This window comes from Numida meleagris, chromosome 11 (genome assembly GCF_002078875.1).
Source record: "Numida meleagris isolate 19003 breed g44 Domestic line chromosome 11, NumMel1.0, whole genome shotgun sequence".
Classification (NCBI taxonomy): domain Eukaryota; kingdom Metazoa; phylum Chordata; class Aves; order Galliformes; family Numididae; genus Numida; species Numida meleagris.
This window is the reverse complement of record NC_034419.1, coordinates 13,251,047-13,273,780: the sequence shown is the minus strand read 5'-3', so window position 1 is coordinate 13,273,780 and position 22,734 is coordinate 13,251,047. Positions and strand designations below refer to the sequence as shown.

The 22,734-nt window shown below is 46.2% G+C and overlaps 1 protein-coding gene across 1 annotated transcript in view; it reads left to right on the top strand.

Moving 5' to 3' along the window:
• Positions 1-22,734, top strand: part of CADPS (calcium dependent secretion activator) — a gene marked incomplete at its 5' end in the record, with an annotated part of 176,719 nt that overhangs the window by 26,715 nt on the left and 127,270 nt on the right. Inside the window, 2 exon segments of the mRNA XM_021409345.1 lie at positions 1,469-1,582; positions 4,193-4,525. Of these exon segments, the coding sequence (XP_021265020.1) occupies positions 1,469-1,582; positions 4,193-4,525 (447 nt within the window).

Below are 22,734 nucleotides of genomic sequence, written 5' to 3'. Positions count from 1 at the left end.
TAGCCCGTCTAGCTTTATGTCACTTTGATGAACACCTCTCCATAAGCACCAGGATAAACTAATACCAGATTATCACGTTAAATTGTCATTGCTTGCTAACCCCCCTCAGCACGGTGTTGCAGAATTAATTGCCAGTATTCGTGGTGTTCATTACCGCAGTCCCTAAACACCGTGCATGGTGCATCACCTAGACGTACTGATATTTATCGTCACATTTTCCAAGTGGTCCCTCTCCTGCTCTTTATCTCTGGCTGTGTTTACCAGGCTTCATTATACTCTAGTTGTTTGGATCTCTGTAGTTGTTGATGCTTTATTCAAAGCCATTTAGACCTTTAGTGCCATTACTTTTATTTTTCATCCATTCTAATGGGCTCGTTTCTTCTGCTGGCATACAAGCGAGAAAAACTCTCCTCTTACCCTTCCCAAGACCTTTTGGTCATTAGTAAGTAATTATCCTAATTTTTAATGCTCTTTTCCCTTTCAGTTTGAAGTTGTCGTGTATACATCTTCTTTTGTTCCTTCTCTTTTGACAAAATTAATTCTTATCCTCAAACCTGAAGTAGGTGCGTTGCAAACCAGACACAGCAGCAGTGAAATCCCCGCAGCCCTTCGGATGAGTGTTACCAACATCTTAAAGTGTTTTACTGCCATTGCCGGTACATTACTTGTATACCTGCTGTAACGTTGTGCAACGAGCTGAAAAGGTGTTGGATTTTTTTTTTAGCTATATCTGTTTTTAAATTGACAGATAAATTGGCAAAATAATGGCGTGTTATCTTACAAGGCTGAAATAAAGCCCTGTGAACCTTTCATTGATGTCATTGTGCCGAAATTAGAGTTGTCTTCTAAGTGGTACCGGCTGCGTGCTGGACAGAATCTGTTTTGAGCAGTGAAGGGACAGCAAAGAAAGACTTTGCTTGGATAAGGAGAGCAGGTTTGCCCTTGAATTCACATCAGATGGCATCACATTCTTTCACTGCTGGTCCTGACTGAGGTTTCAACAGTGACAAACCAACAGAAACAAACAAGCCTAAATAAATAAATACATAAATGACAAACACCCAAGAGATGAGTCCTCATCTTCTGGAAAGCAAGGCGAGGCTAACTGGGGGAAGAAAATACTGTCTCTGCCAAGCATACACGCAACAGTCTGCTTTTGGCTTTGGTGTCCCTGAAGTGGTAAAAGTCTTTTAATACAAAAGTAGTAAAAGTGTGTTTTGCGGTGGCTGAGTTGTTTAGAAATGATGTTCAGGGTAATTTTAGATGCTTGTGACTCTTAAATGAACAGGATAAAGAGTATGTGTGTACGGACACGTGGGTGATTCCTCATCTGTTGCTGCTGGCCCCAAAGGGGAGCAGAAATGCTCATCATAAGCACCTTGCTGAGATATTGTAGAAGAACGTGTATTTTTCTTCCTCGTATGTAAACTTTTCTTGACTAATGTTGTCCTTTTGGCATGTTTTGCAGATTAGTAAGCAGCAGCTCCAGACAATCAAAGATCGTTTCCAGGCCTTTCTCAATGGAGAAACCCAGATTGTGGCAGATGAAGCATTTATAAATGCTGTCCAGAGCTACTATGAGGTAAGCAGAGGTGATTTCACCATTCATATGAATCACTGTCCTCACCTCTTTAATGGACGAGGTCAAACTTTGAACAAATGGACTCTCTGTACTTCACACTTGTTCTTTTTTTGGTGCTTTGTTGACAAAGATTTTCCTTTTTGACACATCACAAGGTTTGTAAAGCTCAGGGTGTGCAGATGCGTTGTCCATAACCCAGCAGTGGTTCCCCCATGCTCCATGGCGTATCCCATAACTGGATGGCGGAGCAGCTCGTCCTTCCTTTGCATTGAGAGAGATCTTCCTGATCTTCTAAATAGCTCATTTTAAAACAGGCAAGATAGCACAACATGAAATTAATGTCACGTGCTCCTTGTGAAAAATACCAGGAAGAAATAGGCAGTGTGTTCACTTGGTGCTGAAGGTTATGTGTTGTGTCTAGTCAACTTTGAGATTTTTTGCAAGACTTTTCGATAAGTCTTTTCACGTGCTTACAAGTGCTCTAAAACAAGGGAGTGAGGGAGGTGTACATCTCCAAAACTAGATGGCACTGAGGAATGTGGAGCCTCTTTCACAATTGTGCAGAAGAATAATTACGTGCGCCTTCCTTTTTTCACCTCTTTGCGTGCAGCCCTTTTTTAAATCTTTTCTCAGAAGGAAAGAGCTTCTGTTTTTGAAGGAAATCAGAGCTTGTGATTTGTATGGGCAGGGTTGCTTTTTTTTTTCCCTAGCCTCTCTGCAAACCGTTTTTCTTTCTCCCCAGAGCTGTTCTGTCATAAAAGGTGAAGATTTTGAATTGCCTACATAAAATATTTCTGTGGAAGTGGAATCTGAGAGGACCAAAATCAGATACTGAAACTGAAGAGAATTTTAACTCTATAAAAAAAAAAATGACAGCAGCTGCTTCTGTGGTAGGAAAGCACAAATTATCCCTGGATTAACTCTATTAAACAAGCCTAATAGTTACTTCTCCATCATTCTTCATACAGGAAGGAAGCTGAGAGTAATTTACATCTCTTATCAGAAAAGCAACTGCCAAGGGATCCTCAGTTTATCACAGCTTCGCTGAACATATGCTCTTAGAGAAAGTTTTCAAGATGACGTGAGCTGCATTTTAGGATGTAAGAGCAGCATAATCTGTTTAGATGAGATTATTGGGCAGGAAGATGAAACTGCTTAAAAACAGACTAAATACATCCCTGTTTCGCTGACGACTCTGTCTGAAAGCATGTCCTGACCAGCTCCAGAGTCCCGTGCTATGTAATTACATCAAGTAATCAAACTTTCAAACAACAACTATACATTTGCAGTTCAACTGGATGCTTCACTGGCATTGCCCTACTTACTTAACTCAGGCCACAAAAAGCGTGATGCATCCCTGTCTGTCCTCTAGAGCATCTTTCCAGGCTTGGTTCCAGTGTTGCAAGATGAGGCTGTGTGCAGCAGGGACATTGGCTGTTAACTCCTGCCATCTCCTGCCGTCAGTACACTTGAGAAATTCCTTGGCTGCAGGCTGTGCTAGGAGCTTAGATTCTGATAGCTCTCACCTGTTGCCTAACCTGAAAGCCCCTGCACACACCCAGGATGTTATCGCTAGTGTTCAAGCTCCATAAGGATAAGAAGGGAATGCTGGTATCGTTTCCGCACAGGCTCTCCCCGAAGCTGGGCTGGTCCTGGAGGAAGACCCACTTCCATTCCCAATGGATGCCCATGCCACTGAGCATCTGGGAACACAGAGTACTATGTTGCTGAGCGATACAAAAATCTACCATATCCTTAGGTCATCCTTGAGCTTTTTAATTATTGAGAGCTGACAGCTACACCCCTGCCCTGGCACAGCTTCTTGCCAACCTCCCGCATTCATCAGTTCTCAGCATCATTAATAAAACAGCACTTCTTGCTAGGCATTGATTGCCCTTCTGCATTCAGGGCTTGGAGAGGGGAGAGCCAGCACAACATCCCCCGTCACCCTCTCACCCTTTGGCTCTCTATGGCTCCCATGGAATCTCCTGCTGTGCTGGGCACTGTTATGTCTGGATCCTTCTGTTCTTGCAGCAGCAAGGAGCGCTTTCATCAGCTGCCTTCTCCATCCTGCTGCCAGCACCCCTCAGAGCTACTTGCAAAGATCTCATCTAGTTTAGTAGTTTGACGCAAGTCTGGTCCTTGCCAGGTTCCCCTATGCCTGGCTACACGGATCCATGCGATGCTGTTGACCTGAGTGGGATGACTGGGCTCCTGCTAACAAGGCAGAATTTGGCTGGGTGGATGTAGTTACGCAATAACTTTCTTATTAAAACATTTGATAGAGCAACATACAATCCTTCTTTCCTGAAGGGCATTTACTTATCCGGCGAAGTGTGGCCATGGCATTGCCTGAAGACCTGCATTGCATCACGGTGTTTCCATTCTAGCAGACACAAAGCAGGAGCTTTACCTGATTTCATTAACATCTCTCAGTACAGATGCAACCTCTGTCAGTCTGGCAGCACGTGGTTGTTAAGTGGGAAGTCAGAAAGCACGCTGGCGATGAGTTAGCGCTTTTCCTGGCTGTGAAATGGTATTTGTGGTCCTTCGGGAGCGAGGGGGGATTATCTTTAACCGACACCATCTGAAATCACCCTTTTCTCGCAGGTGTTTTTGAAAAGCGACCGCGTTGCAAGGATGGTGCAGAGCGGGGGGTGCTCAGCCAATGACTCCCGAGAGGTCTTCAAGAAGCACATTGAGAAGAGGGTGCGCAGCCTGCCCGAAATCGATGGCCTCAGCAAGGAGACGGTCCTGAGCTCCTGGATGGCAAAGTTTGACGCCATTTACCGCGGCGAGGAGGATCCCCGCAAGCAGCAGGCCAGGATGACGGCGAGCGCTGCCTCCGAGCTCATCCTCAGCAAGGAGCAGCTCTACGAGATGTTCCAGAACATTTTGGGGATCAAGAAATTTGAGCATCAGCTGCTGTACAACGCTTGTCAGGTAAGGTCCTCCTCCTAGCACGGGGGGAAATGGGAGGGCTTTGTGGGGAAGTGATTGCGAATGGAAATTCCACCATTATAAACTGTACACTCTGTGTCTGACCAAATGAAAGGACTTCCAGAAGGAAAAGCGTTTCGGTTTGTGCTTTCTGCACTGCCAGTTCTGTTCTGGCAGTCTGAGCAGGCCTCCTTCTCTTGTGCATATTTTCTCTGTTGGTTTCTTAGGGTTTTCTGAAGATGTTTTAGATGGTCTTTATAAAGTTTTCTTTCCTGAAACCCCATAGAATTGCTGAGATGGGAAAATTTCATTCCTGAGCTCTGTGTCTGGTTGAGCAGGTCTTTGATGGTGCCCAAGAGGGCTGTTTTGCTGTGACTTGCTTGCCTTTATGCTGTCACATCACCCACCTAAATGACAGAAGCACTTTATTGCAGCCCGCAATAACCTTATTAGCGTTGGAAGCTCAGCTTCCCTGAGGGTGAACTTCTTATGCAAACTCCCTTGTTTAGGGGAGAGTGGAAGCAGCACATCACAGAGCAGGCTGTGCGCCTGCAGACCAGCACCTCATTTCCCATGGCTGTTGCTTCCCAAAGCAGAGAGCATCCCCAGTCTCCACTGCCTTGGCGCTGCTCTGATTGCATTGCATTCCCAGATGGATGCATACCTTTCCCATGCCTTTTTTCCCCCCCCCTCTGTGAGATCCAGTTCCCCATGGGTGCTGGTCTGGGTGCTGCAGAGCTGTTCACACTGCTTCTGCCCATGCCCCAGATTGTGGCCCTTCCATTGGGTACCAATATCTCAGCAGGATCAAGGATGACAGTCACAGGGAGGGCATGGTAATGCTGGGGAGAGTTTTCTGAGGAGGAGTAAACCCTGTAATTATGGGGTTCAGCTTCTAATTGGAATTAATACATTTGAGACCAATTCTGTCGTCTGTCTAGATGTTTCCAAGTTTGTTCAAGACATGCAAAATTATTTTGGGTGTATTTTTTTTATCCTGTAAGGAGCTTAATAATCTCACGTTAGTTCTTCATCTCAGTCCTTTATAGCAGAGTGGGGAGAGGATAGACGTCCCTGACTAAGGCTTGTTCACAGCAAAGGCAATAGCAAGGACTGCGTCAGTCCTCATAAATTATGTTTACAAACTAGATTTCATGCCTCCATCCCCTGATGGAGAACTTATGTAAAATCAAAACCACAGTGTTGTCAGTGGTGTGTTGAGAGCTGAGTCAGTTTTGCAGTAGTTTTTTCTAGCCTGTACTCACTCAAGCCCTCAGTCTCCCATCCTCCCTGACCTGCACATAGCTCAGGAACTTGGATGGCTTTGTGTGAGCTTGTAATCCTACTCCCTTGCTTTGCGGTTCCCAGGGATGCAGAAAGCAGTATTTGATTGTTGCTGCCTGCTCTGTGGATGATCTCTGCTTGTAAGAGTCTCTCCGGCTGGCACCTTGAACCCAGTGGCAATTTGTGCTGGCTGCTCCCTGCAAATTGCCTTCTTGTATGCATCAACCCATTTCCTGCTGTAGGCCCTAGCTGTACTCCGGAAGCCAAGAATCTCTATCTAATATTCAGAGGCAGCAAACCTGTAATTTGAGCTTCCGGAGAATGACATAATTTCTGCTGGAAGTCAGTATTAGCATGGGATTTGCTCAATTCTTAGTACCTGCATAGCAAGGATGAGCTGAGCACTTCGGTCCTGCCCTGGAGCACCAAAATTGCTGTGGACCACCACTCCTTCCTGCCTTCTAGCTAGTCTGTTACAGGATATAAAACTTGTTAACCTAAAGATGTTTTATTTGATAAGGTTCTATGGGCAGTTCCTAGCACGAGCCAAAGCTGGACACCACTCATCTGGAATATTTTCTGCAGCAGAGCTGCTGGGCACAGTGACTGATGTGCACCGAGCAGTGGTTTGGTAACCTGCCCCTTTTCCTCCTGATCTCTTATGATGAAATGCTGGTGTCAGTCATGGAACAGAATTCCTGAGGCACCTGTGGGTGGAGGAGGACCCTGGGGGCACCTGGGTATGGAGGAATGGGTCCAGGTTCCGCACTTTCAGATGTGCTGTGGCCACGGTAGGGCTGGGCGATGCTTCTGCATGGCTTCCTTCCAGCTTCTCTGTCTCCCCTCCCCGACTTGGAATTTTCATCAATTCTCATTTGCCGTATCTGCCTGACAAGTGCTTTTTTGCAAGCACCTCTCCCAGTCTGTCAGCCTGTCCTGCAAATCAGCAGCCAGCTCCCAGTGCAGCTGGGTGCACAGGCACCTCTCATCCTGCACGTACAGCAGGACCTGAGGCTCAGAGCCCACCCTGCAAGCTTTGTGGCCCCTGACACCTGAAAAGGGTCACTGCTTTCCACTGAACGTTTTATTTCAGTCCCGATTTATTTCAGTCGATCCAGTTATTTTGCTTCCCTGACTTGGGCTGGGTAAAATGCTTGGGTACTGAGTTAAATTCCTGTGGTATGACTCATTTCATCGGAGTTAATTGGAAGTAAAACTTAAATCCTTTTCTTAATAACCTGATTGAAGCTTCCGTCCCCCATTTCCTAAGAACAAAATATGTCGTATGTTCTGTTTGTGGATAAACTTTAAGCAAAAGGAAAACATTGGGAGGGGCAAAGCGTGAGCAAGAATGGTGCTGGGAGTCCCAAAAAGTTGCTTGAAGTTCTGCGTGGAGCGAGGAGCGTTTCTCTTATGTGCCCTCCTGTTACATCATACTCACTAATTGCATAAAGATTGCATCACCGGGGCTGTGTTTCTGTTCACATCTGAAATAATATTTCATTTGTGCAGGAGGAGGATTTCTAAAGGGATTTTTTTCAATGCAGTATCCCCAGGTGGTATGAGAGGAGTGTGTTCGTAATGTGATAGAGATGATACAGCAGGATCTGAGATAGCAAAAGGGACCTACGTGGTTGGAAAGGCTTTTAGGAAACAAAGATGGGAAGTGGTGCTCTAGCATGATGGGTTTGGAGAGAAGTGTTGTTAAGCACAGCCTCTGACTAGAGCATTTTAAATAATACAGCGACACTAAAGCTGTTGTGCTTTCTGTTTTTGCATAATACACGCAGTGTGGATGGGTGTTTCTGCTCCACCGGAGTCGGCGAGCCTCTCTGCTGTGGGAGAGCAGCATTGGAAGCTTGAGGTTCTGGTCCAGAACCCAGGGCTTGGGGCTAGCAATTCTGCTTTGCAATGAGCTGTGGAGGAGTCACGCAGGAGAAACAGATGTTTTAAGGTGTGGGGCATTTCCAAACTTGGCTCTTTGCTGCAGTCAGCTTTTCCTTGGGCCCAGCTCTCTATTTCGTACTGACTTTGATGGCTGAGTTGCAACAGCATCTCTGGAAATCAAGCTGTGGTCTTGTTATTCCCCATCTGTAGGGCACTGATTTACTTCTCTATCTCATACTGTGTCTGAAAGTCATTTTTAGCACACTCTGAAGAGGAGATGCAGTAGAGTGCTGTTCAGCTAATCCAGCTGCAGTGATCCCATCCGGAGCCAATCTCTGATAAGCTGTGCGCTTCTGTCCGCCTGCACTGGGCTCTCAGGCTGTCCCTGCAGCGTTGCCTGAATTCACAGGCTGCAAAATCAGACTTTCTCTTCCTCCCAAGGCCTGAAGCGTTCCATGGCATTTCTGTTCTATCTGAAAAATGTCTGTGCGAAGCTTCCAACTTCACCTAATTCCCTTAGAATGAGAAACAAGTAGCTAAATATAGGCATGTCAAACATGCTGAGTAATACATAGCAATGCATGGTTGAAGGTCACGTTCTTTCAACATCTGTTCCTCTCCATCTGGGTGTTAGGTGTAAGTTGCATGCACATGTGTGGTATAGCACAGAGCATATACAGGCCCCGTATCACACAGAGGGATCAACACCATTCTTTGCTGTGGTTGTTTTGCAAGTTTTAAGACCTGTGATCTCAACTAGGACACTTTTCAACCCAAATCTTACCAGCCAGAGCTGGTTCAAAACTGGAATGCACTGTTTTGACATCTATTTATACAGCTGAATTAGGATGCTGTGTCCAAAGGCTGACATCTCTCACAGAGCAGAAAGCTCCCTTGCCAAAAAAATTGGTTCCAGAGCTGCTAATAGAAAAGATATGTAGAATTTCTGTCCTAGATCAAATATTTGCTTTTAGCTCAGTTCAGTATTAAAGATGATCCACTACAGTGGTATCTCTCCTTCTGTCCATCCTTCAGCCTTTCGGCTTGGATATTAGGAAAAACTCTTTGCCAAAAGAGTGGTGATGCTCTGGCACAGGTTGCTGGGGAGTGCTGGAGTCACTGTCCCTGGAGGCATTCCAGAACCGTGGAGATGCCCCACTGAGGGACATGATTAGTGGGCAGTATTGGTGGTAGGTGAATGCACTTAAATGGTCACAGAGGTCTTTTCCAGCCTTGATGATTCTGTGATTCTACCATTCATCTCTTCCATTCAGGCAGTTTTCCTGCACCTGATTCAGTGTGGTATGTTGAGGCCTGAGAGCCGTAATTGTTAGCAGAGATGCTGTGGTAGTGCTTGGAGGGTGTGATCTGCTTTGGTCCAGGGCTGGAACACTTAAGGGCAGAACATAAGAGGCCATTAACAGCACAGACAGTGGGATGAAGGTTAGGCTGACCTCAAAATCAAAGTTGGGTTTGTGTGTCTCCTCCCAGAACCAAGCATTTATTTTTTTTTCTGATGAAAAATTCCCAGCTGTGCCTTGCAATGAGAACTGAGCCCAAGGTCGCTGCACACAGCATGGGGTTACCTGTCTGTGGGCATCTGTGTCTTCATTTCAGGGACTCTTTTAGCATCAGATCACTCTTTTCTGCTCCTCGTTTTTGCAGAACAGAAAGCAATTCTTTTTCATTCTAGCTTCATCCTGAAGCTCAGAGTCTATGAAATGGCCATCAGTAGTGCTGGATGTTTAATGCTGGCTTCGCTGACCTCTCCAAAGGGCATAGCAGATGCTGGCACATGGAGGGCTGCCTGTGTTCTGTGCCAAGGCCCAGAGCATTGGCCTGAGCCCGTTTCCTTTTTTCCTATCTCCTTTCATTCCCACGAAGCACCTTTTGGTCACTCCACCAATCTCCACACCGAGAGCGTCATCCCCCTGCCTCCCTTAAAACAAAGCCACCACCAACAAAAACGGGCTAAGGGGCTTTCAGGATGATCAAAAGCCTCCAAATCCATAAAGCATCATACTCTGTTTTCAGTAATTCAGTATTTATTTCCATGGAAACGGAAATGGCAGCCCGGAGCCTTCTGCAGGGTTGTAATTACTCTTGTAGCAGCCCATGGCAGCCGCAGCGTGCCTGTCAGCTGCAGCCGCTCCGAAGGACAGCCGTGATTTAGTGCTGGACGGGAAATTGAAAAAGGAATAAGCATTGGGAAGTGAACAGAATTTCCCCCTTTGTAATAATGCCGTGTAGATACACGCAGTGATTCCAGGAGAAGGGGAGTTGCTTTGAAGAGCTGCGTTTGCACGGGAGGGAGGAGATGCTGAGAACTGGGGCTAAGGCAGATTACATAGGGATGTGGAGCCATAGGCAGTGGTGCTGGCCTGATGTGCCGCATCGCCGCCGTGTTTTGGGGAAGAAATTGCAGCAGTCAGTCTGTGTCAGGGCGGTCTGTGCAGCACTGGGTACTGGGTTTGTGCAGGACGTGTATGGATGCCTGTGTGGGTTTGTTAGCTGTAGGGTCAGCCCATGTTCTGTGCTGTTATGGACTGAGAGAGCAATCTTGGCCCCTGTAATTAAATTTAAAGCAAATTAGCTCTTCTATTAAACAAAATAAATCTGATGCAGCCTAATGCTGTATTCTCTAGCTATGGCTGATCAATCGCTCCTGCAAAGAGAAGGCAAATGCTGCTGAGCAGATGGTCTTGGCTGAGGCATGGTCAATTAAACTAATTAAAGATGCTTTCATTTAATCAGAGGGTGTTTTAACCCTGTTAGCTGCCAGTTGGGATGTATGTTTTTGTGCACTAGGAACTTCGAGTTCTGGCCCCACTGTGGACATCTTTTGGCTTTACAGCCCCTTTACAAAAACCAGACTAGGGTACATCCATAGAGCAGATGTTTAGCAGGGAAATTATAACGTCATGCAACAATAGTGAAGACTTGCAGGGGAAAAATGAGTCGCTTGCTTCTGACGCTTCAGAGATGTTTATGGGACTGGAGAAGTCCTCGGTGCTGAGTCCTTCCTGTGCCACCCCCTGGCAGATGGGCACGAGTGCCTCTCTGCAGCAAAGCCAGATGTCACTCGTTCCACCAAAAGGTCAGCAGTCACTGGTGGCTTGCTGTAGCAAGTCATTTAAGGGGCAGGGAGAGGTTTTGGTATCCAGACAGGCTCTGGGATGGAGGAGCTGCCTCTCATTTCTGCTCTCTGCTGGCACACAAAATATTTTGGCTGCTGGGAACCTCTCCACTGTGAGGTTCTGGAGATGGGTTTAATTTCTGATTTGCTGCAGAAATCCACAGGGGCTCATCCGAGTCAAAGTTCTTTTTGGTTTGCTTAATGGAGCACACAGTTAGTTGTCACAAGTGGGCGTCCTTGCCATTTCCTGTCCCACATCCCTTCTGGTCTCCTTGATGCCCTCTCCCATCGTCCCAGTGACTGGTGACCCCAGACAACAGGACAAGTGTGACCAAGAGCTTGCTGATCTAATGGAAGAAGCACACAAATTATCTCAAGCAGCAGCAGAGAGGACTAACATGCCCAGCCCGTTAGTGACACCGTCAGTGGGCAGTGCTGTGGGGCTGCAGCATCCCTCTGCATTTCCAGCAGCTCGCACAAACTGAATTACCAACAGTTGTGCTTTATCCAGAGGGCCACGTGGGCAGCGTCATGCATCACGCCAGATCTGTCCTACTCAGCAGTATTGATCCCTGCAGGTACATTAGGGCTGAAGTCAGGATCATTTTCAAGACGTTCATCCTTTTGTGAAAATGTTTTTCACTCTTCTATTTAGTGAGGGGTTTTTTGTGGTGCGATGTCAGCAGAATGTTCTTTGCTGTCTTTGTGGACTGATTACCATTGGGATATCTCTTCAGTTTTATTTTTGTTTCAATTGGCCCATGAATACTTCTCATCAACTGCATTCACGGTGCGAAGGAATGCATAAAATAACCATGGTTACCTTTGAAAATGTCAAGTCATTGATATTTCATATCTACCTTAACCTCTCTATTTAGGGACTGTTAATTCTCTTCTTTCACTGACAACCTATTTGTTGGCATGGCTTCCCTGCTTCTTAGCCAGACTTACTTTTTTTCATTGAATCAGGAGCCTCATTTCAAATGGATATTTATTAATGCCATTCTGGTTCCCTGCCACCACCTTGCATTTGGGAAAGATTAAGCCGAGCAGCCCATTCCTGTCACCAAGTAGGACCAGTTGGGAAAAAATCCAGAGGACTGAATTGTTGAGCTGATCTGCTGATGCTGACACTTGCAGGCTAGCAGAGGGCTCTGGGAAGGGTAACACTTTCATCCTCGGATTTTAAACTGGGAGAGCTGTGCCAGTGCCTTCTGCCTGTGCTGATGCCTGGCGGCTTCCAGGAGCGGATCAGAGCCTGTGGGAGGGCAGGAGGGTGGACCCTCCTTGGCACAGCTGTACGGAGGGAGATGCTGAAGCACTGTGGAGTGTCTTGCAGAAGCTAGAGAAATAGGAAGAGAAGTTCTTGAGCATCATTAAATGTGACAATATAAGGGAAATGTAACTTGAAAGCATTTCACTGGAGAGGAGATTCGGGATAGCACAAAATAGAAATTGCATAGGTGTTTCCCTTTGTGTTGGCAGAGTGGAAACTACCGATGAAAAGTTGGGGAGCAAATGGAGAAGTTACTGAATTGAGGGAAACCTCTTTGCACTGAGAGGTCTAGTGATCTGATGGCACACGTCGCCACTGCACATCCTCAAAACACCCAGTGGGTCTGCCCAGGGCAGAGCCAAACCAAACCTTGTCAAAAATTGCTGGAGTATGGTAGCAAAAGGTGATAAGTAAAAGGCAGACATTTTATTGCTGATCTCCCAGAAAGCAGCCTAGAATTTGACTGCAGTGAGTTGTAAGGAGGATTCTGAGTTGGGCTTCCACGTGGCCTGGTTCCTGGAGGTGGGACTCACCTCTCAAAATACCGTGTTTATTTCAAGCCATCCCTTATTGCTTTAACTTTGAACTGGATGCAAGCCATCAGAAATAAAAAGCAGTTCCTCAGCATGTCCTGTGTGTTTATTAGGAAAGGAAAATGTCACCCTTCCTCTTTGTCTTTCCTTCGACCAGGGATGGCGAGCAGAAGACGTGACAAAGAAATGACCCCATTGGCCCCCTTCTGAGAAAGCAGTCTTGTTTTTTATTTCAGCAGCATTTGTTCCCTGCAGTACATGTTCCTGTCAATCAGCCCAGGAGGCCTTTGGAGACAGAAGGGGTGTTATCCAGACCTCTCTCTCTTTAAGCAACTAACTGCTAACTGCAAAAGAACCCATATGGGATGCTTAACTTGAGGAAGGCTGGAATACTTAATAAGACATAACTGGTGCATGACCCTGCACTATGTTAATGCCTCTCTCTTCCTTTTAGCTAGAAAAACAATGCAGTGGCTAGAATTTAATTTTGCTCATAGGTCTTTAATTTGAATTCCCCGTGAAAACCTCAGCGTTTTGCAGCTCTTTCAATCCTTACATGTGTATTTTATCACAGAAATCCTGCTGCTTTCCCAGGGGGCTCTCAGTGCCTTTCACATGGGCGCTGGTGACATGTAGCAGTGGTTCTCTGTGGCTGTGCTGGAGGCTGCTGCCAGAACTCCAGGGTCTTCATTCCCACCAGGAGTATCTTGTCTGAGCATCAGGGCTGCTTTACCCTGAGCTGCTCCAGCCTAGCGCCACACGCTTCTCTTTCAATTTTCTCTTTATTGTCTGAAATAGAGCGATCATTCTTGTGACGTACATCATCTACTAAGTGAATATTTTGAAAGTTCCTTATTAATGTTTTACTGAGTTTTCTCTAATCTTCATCTCTGATAGAAATGGTTTCTCTAAGGTTGCCTCTTCCCCTTCACAACCCATATGGTGTTCAGTATTGCAGAAAAGAGAATTATTTAAAACCAAAAAGTTATTCACCCGTCCTTTCCTCCACTCTCTGCATTTCATTCTTCAGACTACCAGTGTTGCTGTGCTACTTGACAAACCCTTCGTGCCACAGCTTGGGATGCGATAGACAATGTCATGTTAATTCAAAAGAACTGTGGAAATCAGAGGGATCTGGCCATAGAAAGCACCGCATGAATGTGAAATACTGCTAGGTTCATCTTCTAGTCTGCATCTTAAAAAGGACCAAAATAAAAATAGAGAATAGGTATATTTCTTAAGAGAAATGTGAGCCCAAGTATTTCTTCAGACGGATACCTAAACAGGTATGTGTTTGTTCCCACCGAGCTGGCTACAAATTGGGAAGTGATCAACTCAGTAGATTTCATGCATTTCAAAGGCTCAGTGTCAATATCCCTACCTACAGGGAATGCAACTTGTGTAAGCTGTTCTTCACTTCTCTTTCAGTGTTGAGTTTTCAAATTTAATATACTGTGTTTTTCTGGAACATCTGATCCTGCTCGTTTTGTGAGAAATTAGAGTGTGAGCTCGATGGGGAATTTAGTGCAAGACAGATTAAAATACAGCCTTGTGTTTAAAAGGAGCTCTGATAATGTCCTATAAAACTGCTGGCCTCCATCAAACAGACTTTGCTGCGTAATGCAGGAAGTGGTATCTCCGAGCAGGCATGACCATGGGTCTTTGTGTCTTGTAGCCTTTGCCCAATTCTTTTATCTCAGGAAAAGCTGGCAATAAGAAGTTGGGAGGGACGTAGTAATGGCACCATTGTCTTCATCATTCATTTGTGTAGCCTCTGTATAAAAGCCAGAGCAGTCAGCAATGAAAGGGAGGAAGCAATCACATCCCCTTGTTTCATTACGGGTATGATGGCATAGCAGCTTTCCTTCCAAAGAGTATTTTGATATTAAAGGCTGAAGTTCATGCAACATGAGGAGAGTTAGAAGGCAAGAGAGAGATGCATACAGCTCTGGGGGTTAAGCAGCCGGCATTAAGTTGGACTTGGGGGACCTGTGTGCTTTGCTTGTGCCATGGATGCTGTAGAACTGGGTAGTGTGGGTGTTTGCCATTGAGTTACAGCTGGGAAGTGAGCTGAGCCTCACAGCGTGGCTCTACACCTGACCTCGAGCAACTGGCTTTTGTGGAAGGTTTTTAAACCTAAGTAGCTTCATTAGCCACCTTGCTAAGTTCAGAGATGGCAATGAGAAAGTCTTGTGGGTGGTTTAAAGTATAACATTGTAAAAGCAGAGTAATTAAATGGTCTCTTATTTGTTCCTAACACCAGTTATTTGTCCTGCTGATATTTCTGCTGGTTTGCTGGCAAGCTAATGTTGTGTAACACTGGTGAAATAACTGCAGGCGTGTGCCTGACTTCCAGGAGTCTTGCCTGTGTGCAGAGCTGAGAACAGAACTGATAAAAATAGCCACAAAACCGAGATGCAGTTTCATGGTAAAGTTATTGTCCCATTAATTAAATTGATTAGGCCTGTTATGTCTGATGAGAATATCGTTTGCCAGTCACAGGATTTTATTTTGTTCTAAAATCCTTTTAAAACCCAGCCTTCTTTATTTCTGTTACATGGAGCTTATCAGCAACTCTTCTTCATTGCTGTCCCTGCTGTCTCCTTGTGTCTCTTCCCTCTCCGTGCATACCCAAATTCTCAAAAATATAGAAAATAGCCTTTTCCATCATTTTCCAGCTCAGTTCTTCATTCACCTTTCTACTCGTGTATTTTCTCTTCAGTTGGCCTTTTCCTCCCTCACAGTAGATTTTGGCTGGGAACGGTTGTGCTCAGATGGTTAAATAGCAATTGAGGGTAAATTAGCTGAAAGAGCTGTGACTGCCACTGCCTAAATGATTCCAAAATAACTTTGTGGAGGAGAGTGGCTGTCAGGTCAAGGGAGAGCAGCTTGTTTTGGATCTGCTTGGGGTGAACAAAGCTGGAGGGGATAACACAGGTTAGATTAGTGAAGAGCAAAATGCTATAAATAATGGGTTATGTGCTACCAAGGATCCATAATAAATTATGGTGATGGCTTGCAAGTGTACAGCAGCACCTGCTCCCATTAACATCTGCAGTATTACGAGGAGGCCGGCGTGGTTTCTTCAAGGCTGGTACACCAGCTTCCCTTGGGGAGTCCCCACTGACAGCATGGTCGTCAAAAGAGAGGAGGAAGCTGACAGATGCTTTGGGGCTCTCCCACAGGCGCAGTGGGAGCCCATCTCCAGCACACGGCCCTGCAACTCCTGGTCTTCTTTATTGCCACTTAACGTAGGCAGTTGTTCAGGGTCATTGCCTGGTCGATCTGTTCTGCCATTACGTATGGCGATTGCAAAACAGCTGAGAATGCCTGGCAGCTGGTAGAAATTTTATTTGTGCGGATGGAAAGAGCCAAAGATACATTCAAGGAGATAACTGGGATCGTTAAACTTTCCTATCGTAATGCTAGTTGCAGCTTCATCCCTTGAAGTCTAAAAACATAAGCAACATCAATAAGCAGCAAGTATCTCTTCTTCTCCCAGACGTACTGGCAAAAAACATTGGGTTTGTCATGTCAGAGCATGGCCCACTGTGAGACTGTAGCATTCTAGTCAGTGATCTTGGGAATCATAGAACGGCTTGGGATGGGAAGGGACCTTAGAGATCATCCAGCTCCAACCCCCTGCCACGGAAGCGATGCAGCCTGCTTTGTGGGAGAGCTGCTGTCTGCATCCCTCAGATTGCACCTCAGTTGTGGTCGGGGCAGTGGCAGAGGCAGAGCAGAGTCAGGGCAGCGCGGGATGCAAGGGCAGGAGAGCAGGCCGCGTGCCTCAGCACGGCTTCGTGCTGCACCAGCGTGCACGGCAGAAGAGGAGCTCTCTCCACTGTTGCATGAAATTACTGGATGCCAGACATGGATCAGAAGTAAATGGCTGCTGTTCCAAGACGGAGAGTTCATAAGAATCATTAATAACAAAACTCTTTCTGTGCGGGTTAGTGCTGCGCGGACTCAAGGCCGCTGCTAGCGGGGAGAGCTGGTGAGCAGAGGAAAAAATGGGGATAAATAATGTCCTGCTGGAAAAGGAGTAAATAGCATTAAACCAGATGTAACTGCAAGTCAACAGGGACAAGACTCTACTCGATCTGAGTTGGCCTGCTCCCAGCACGGTCACTGCAGAAAGCATTGTATTTGCTAGCAGCAAGTGCAAGCAGGGCTCAGAAAAAAATCACCCTAGGTAATACTGGGGGATATATTGTCCATCTGTGAGGTGGTAGAAGGACCTCTACTGCATCAGAATATGGGATCTGTGCTATAGAACTTGTATTGGAAAGGTTTCAAGAGTGGAAGGGCGAGAAAGGGCAGCTTGGCTTACCTGGGGAAATGGCTCGAGGCAATGGGTTCTGCTCACAGCAGCCTTGAACCACGCGTGTACCAGCACAGGGACATCGTGCAGGGAGCAGTGGGCAGGTGCCAGCTGTGCTGCTGGGCGGGCAGTGCTGGAGGAACAAAGGTTACCACAGCGTTTCTCTCTCCTGAAATGTACACCATGTATTTTCCTAGCTGATAAGTACAAGTTTGATTGGAAGATATAGCCTTCACGTAGCAACCACAGGCTGTTTTACGGGCGTTGTGCAGGAGAGGACACTGCTTTGCCAGATGAAGCTTGTTACGGATTTCCATCTGCTCAGAAGCAGAAGTTATAAGGTTTGTGCTGTGCCAATAGTTACTTGTTGTACATTTTGGACTAGACATGAAATCTAGTCCAGACTACACATGTTTCTAGAGTGCGTCATTGTGCAGGCAAGAGAGTTGCTGGCCCCCACATCCCAAAACATTAAGGTGCAGAGGGCAGGGCTGGGAGGAATGGTCTCTGTAGGCACAGCTTCTTTGTAGCAGCTCGTGCAAGTCTGGGATAAATTAAGCACTTCGGAGATGCTCAAGGAATCAGTCAAATTGTTTCAGGAATGTTTCACCTCCACTCTCAAGCTTAACAAGAAAAACTGGGGACTGGTCTAAACATTTTAGAAACAGAATAAAATGCTTTTTTTTTTTTTTTTAGATTACAAAAAATATAGTAAGGAAAACTGCCTGAAAATGAATGCATTTTGAGGGGGTGGGGACACGTTTGGATTTTGCTCAGCCTGTGAGCAGAATGATTCAGTTATTTGCTCCGCTTCCATCTTAGGGTCATGGCATGGTCTGCAGTTCATTCCTTTGCACTTGCACAGGGCAGGTCCCTGAACCTCTTCCACCTGTGCCAGTGCCCGGCAAGATTTCTCTCACTCCACCTTCCTCAACAGCTGCCAGTCCCTTCAGGGGTGCTTTTTCCTGTTATTTTTCCCCATAGCTGCAGGTAGAGGGAGAGAAGGACACCAAGGGAGCGAGCTGCTTTTCAGCATGGAGATGCGGCAAGGAGAGCAATCTGACCCCGTGGATGGTTGCACACGCTCAATATTCTTTCCAATGCCCTGGGCAGTGGCTGCAGCCCCTTGGTTTCCATAAATCTGCTTTAGCAAACAACTTGATTAATAGAGAGAAGCGGAGGAAAGGGATTTGAAATGTAGGTTCTATTTGTGTACGCTGCAACAGTTTTATAGCCTGTAGCATCTGATGGTACCTTCATTTGAAGTAGCAGGTTGACTATAGCAGCATGGTTTTGACATGGTTACAGTGCAAAATGCAAAAAACACCAAATCCTGTGAGAACGCTCCAAGCGTTTCTCTTCCCTTTGATCTCTTCATTGGTGATTTTTCTCTTTCTGAGAAGAGCTGTGGCTGCCACTGGAGATGGGCAGCACGAACGCCGCGGATCAGCAGGCACATTTGCACTCTGCATCCGGATTCCAGCTGCATATTCTGCACTCTCTTACATGTCTTTCCTGCATATGAAGTGCATTGTCCTCCGCAGGAGCTTAAAGGGGAAGGCGGAGGATGGAATACAGATGAAATGTGTTTCAGGGAGGAGGTTTTCACCTTATTTTTGCAATGCACTGCCGTTCAGGAAGCATCAGGAGACCTCAACAACAGCAGAGGGTGTAATGCTATACTCTCAGCATCCAATATATTTTCCTTAACTCTGTAAGCAGAAGCCTCCTGCCCTGGTAACATTTTCAAAGGAATGAGGTCATGCCTCGCTGAATATAGCTCAGAATAAGCAGCATTTCTTCAAAAAGCAGGGGGTGAGAGAGCTCCTTGCAGATGAGATACCTGGAAGAGCTACAGTGAGGCCTGAACCACAGCTCAGCTCATGTCCTTCCCTAAATCAATCAAGCTTTTGTTCAAGAAGCTCTCTCTGGTGAAGATTGGATCTGGTAAGGCCCCCTCTATCTGTGAAGACCTGTCATTTGGGATGGCAATGCACTGTAAAACTTTAGTCACAGACAACAAATTACTGTCTAGATTGCAATCTTGGCTAAGCTGAGATATGATCCATCTCAGCTTGTGGGAAGTCAGGAGAGCAGCTCTAAGGCAATAAGCATGGCAGATGGCTCAGGACAAGATGCCATGGCCGTCTCCTGGCAGCATGTCCTTGGCCACTAAGGACAAGGGCAACACGAGGAGCTGCAACATGGGGTGTTACACACGGGAGGCCCCTTTGCGTGTGGCCCTGTGGGCTGCGGGCCTGCCCCATCATCCTAACCCCTCCAGGACTGGTGGGATGTGGATTCCTCTCCCTCTCCTGCAGCACTGCTGCGTCCTGGCATGTCGCACAGCTGAGCTGGCCCAACCCGGGATGTGTGATGAAGGTATTGAGCAACTAGTGGTTTTGGGGCTTGGGGGGTTTTTTGGGTTACGAAAGACAGTTAGCTTAACATTGTGAAAAACAGCTCTCTAGCCCAAGAGGCAATGGCCTGAAATTGCACCAAGAGAGGTTCAGGTTGGGTATTTGGAGAAGTTTCTTCTCAGACAGAGGGTGAGGCACTGGCACAGGCTGCCCAGGGAGTGATGGGATCACGGTCCCTGGAGGTGTTCAAGAACCATGGAGATGTGGCACTGTCCCAGCCCCGCAGCCCCAGCACTGCAGAGCAGGAGCTTTGCCTGGTGGTTTTCCCCATGGAGAAGGGTGTTAACAATGGGATGTGATCAACTGCCTCTTGCTGTTGCTGCTGTATTCTCTCTGTGTAAATTAGCTTGCATTAACTGCATTTGTATTTAACACTGTCTACATGGCTGAATTTTTAGGTGGCTAATTTTCAGTTGCGGATCACTTAATTACATCTCACCTCGTATAAATATTTGCAGCAGGAGTTAATATTTTCTATTACTCTAGGCATGCAGAAAATGTGCAGTTGTTGCTGTCGTGTGGGAGCAGCCCTGAACCTCCCTTATCTCTCAGCCTCTTGCTGATGGACCAGGAACCAAGACCACGTGCTGTGGTGGAGCTGGAGGGAAGCCACCAGTTGAATGCTAATTGTTTTAGAAAGAGGTGGCTTTTCCAAAATGCAGTGATAAATTAGAGATTATTGCATAGCTAACGGCATTGCTGCTATTTAAAACAGGAAATTCTGTCAGATGTAAATTTCTCTGAGATCTTATAATGCATAGCACAGCATGCTAGGGCAAAAAACTGACCTTTTTATTAGCCTATTAGTAATAATTTAGTATCATGGTGCTTATTTTATTAATCAAGAATAAAATTTAGCCTTATTGACCAAAGATGTTCCTGCTTTGGGCTTTGTAAGTTGGTACCATTTGGTGGACTGTTAGGTGCAGCCCAGAGAGACTGAAAATAGCCATGGATTTCAGCTCCCTTCTGACTGTCAGCCTGCTCAGGAGGAGGATGCTCTCTTACTGTATCTAAACTTAATGAATACCAAAATGAACTGTAATAGGCAGTATTACAACTTCTTCTACTCTTAGCCCTTGAAAAAAGCGGCTGCTGTAACATTCCCTTTATGTTCCCTTCTTTCCTTTTCTGCTGATAATGCTGTCGTTTGGCCATGAAATGAACCAAAACTTTGCTCTCAGTGTCTGTGCTTTGCACAGAGCTGCTGCAGAAGAGAAGGGCATTCAGTTGTTGTCGTACTATTTCACCAACCAGTGTTATAATCCACACTGCAAGGCGTCTGCCTCATGCCACAAGCATTTGCTTTGGAGAGCAGCAGCCCAATTACAAGCCACAGCTCTGGGTCATGCAGTCTTCTCTTCTTAATATGATTTTTCTTATGATTTTATCTTTATTTTTAATGACTGAAAGTGATCCTTCTTCACGTGATTTGTAGCTATGGATGTGTTGGAAGGTTCTGTAACCTATGCGTTCACATTGGGTCATCACTGTGCTGACTGCAGCAGAAAAATTTGAGTCTCTGTTCCGGGAAGTATCCTCCACGGGGTTGGAACTAGGTGATCTTTAAGGTCCCTTCCAACGCAAGCCTTTCTATGGTGAAAGAGCAGAAAAACTCTGAGCTCTCTGGTGGAATTGATAGGAATTGAGTCCCTGGCCCTGAGCACGTTCCAGCAGAGAGGGTGAAACTGTTAAGGTAGTATGAATTCCTGTGCGAGATTCTTAACCTGGTCTTCCAGGTTACACAGATACCTCTGGAGGTGTTCCCACATCCTTAGTCTGTCACTCTTAATCCCACAGAGTGACAACGGGCTGCAGCTTTGCTTTGGCTGCAGAGGCTGAAGACCATTTCAGGTTATGTGACCATTGTATTTACCATTAAGCTTCTAATCAAGGGATTGGGATCTGAGGATGCATAGATCTTTCTTCCACGTAGTTTGGGATGAGTTAATTACAGATCATTCTAGCTATAACAAAATATTTGGAACTGAATAGTACTTCATTGTCATATGTCAGGAATTCAGATGATTTCCTTCGTATTAATTGATTTGAAAATGAGTGTATGATAAGCTATAAAGAAACACAAGCAGACTAAGCACAGCGATCTACCTTGGGCTGCATGAGCTCTGATTTCTGATTTGGGGCTCTGATTTCCTTCGTGGTGCAGTCACTCAGCATATGCCCCAGGCAGGCCTAAAAGCATCCTTACGCAATACATAAGCAGTGAGTATTAAGGCATGCTCAGAGGTCAAGAGATTCTGGACAGCTTAGTTTTTAAGCCCTTTCAGCATTGTACACCTCTCATGGATGATCTCGCAGAGGGATTTGTGAGGTTCAGAAGTTCTCTAGAGATAGATTGGAAGGATACGCCTTTCCAGTGGAAGTGTTTTCCCATCCCTTTTGTTTTTTTTTAATGGCCTGCCAAACGTTTGCAAAGGCAGACAGTGCTTTTTCTTCCCCCTCTCCGTTCTTCTGCATCTGTTTTTCATTTATTTTGTTTTATCACCACTCATAAATCTGTAGGTATCTCTGCACAAGCTGCGGGAAAGCTGTGTGCAGGGTTTGCTTGCCTCAGCCTTCCCCAGCCCTGCAGCACAGCGCATCCTTGCAAAGCTGGGCTCGAGGTGTGCTGGTACACAGATCAGGAACTGAGATAGCTGGGGTGGGGGGGGATTTCTCTTTTCAAAGCCCTTCCATGCAGGGAGCCTGGCTGACACCTCCGCTTACAGTGCCACCAGCACCAAGGAGGGCATTAGAAACCTCCACACTTCTCCACGTGCGTACCTGCAGAGATGCTGTGCTCCTCCAAGACGTGTTGGAAACCTGCTCAGCTGATGGGGTAAGCGTTTCTCAACACGACAGCATTGAGGTGGAGGGCAGACCTCTTGCAGCACACTCGGCCCTGGCTGCTGTGTGCTTACATGATGTGTGAGAGCCCAACCAGCTGCTGGAACGCAGCGATTTATGGCTCTGCTATTGGAGTCAGCACTCAGGCTGGGAGGGGCTGCTGGTACATCCCAGTGAATATTTTCACTAGAATTTCTAGCACAGCCCCAAAGCTTATGAGCTGTGAAATGAGATTTCTCTTAGAGGGGAAAGCACCAGCCCTAACCAAATGGTGCAAGTCCTTTGTGCTGTTTTAAATCGATTCCCCACCCCAGGACCCTTTGCTTTCTTACGGCAGCAGTGGTTCATTGGGTAACACAGAAGCTTGCTGGGATAAAGGGAGCAGGCACTGATCTGCAGCTGCTTAGCAAATGGCCAGGAATTCGGAAACGATGGGCATCCTGCAGAAGGTCAGGTTTTGTGTGTGTAAGAGCCAAATGGTGCAGGGCTCTGCTCCAGCAGGAGG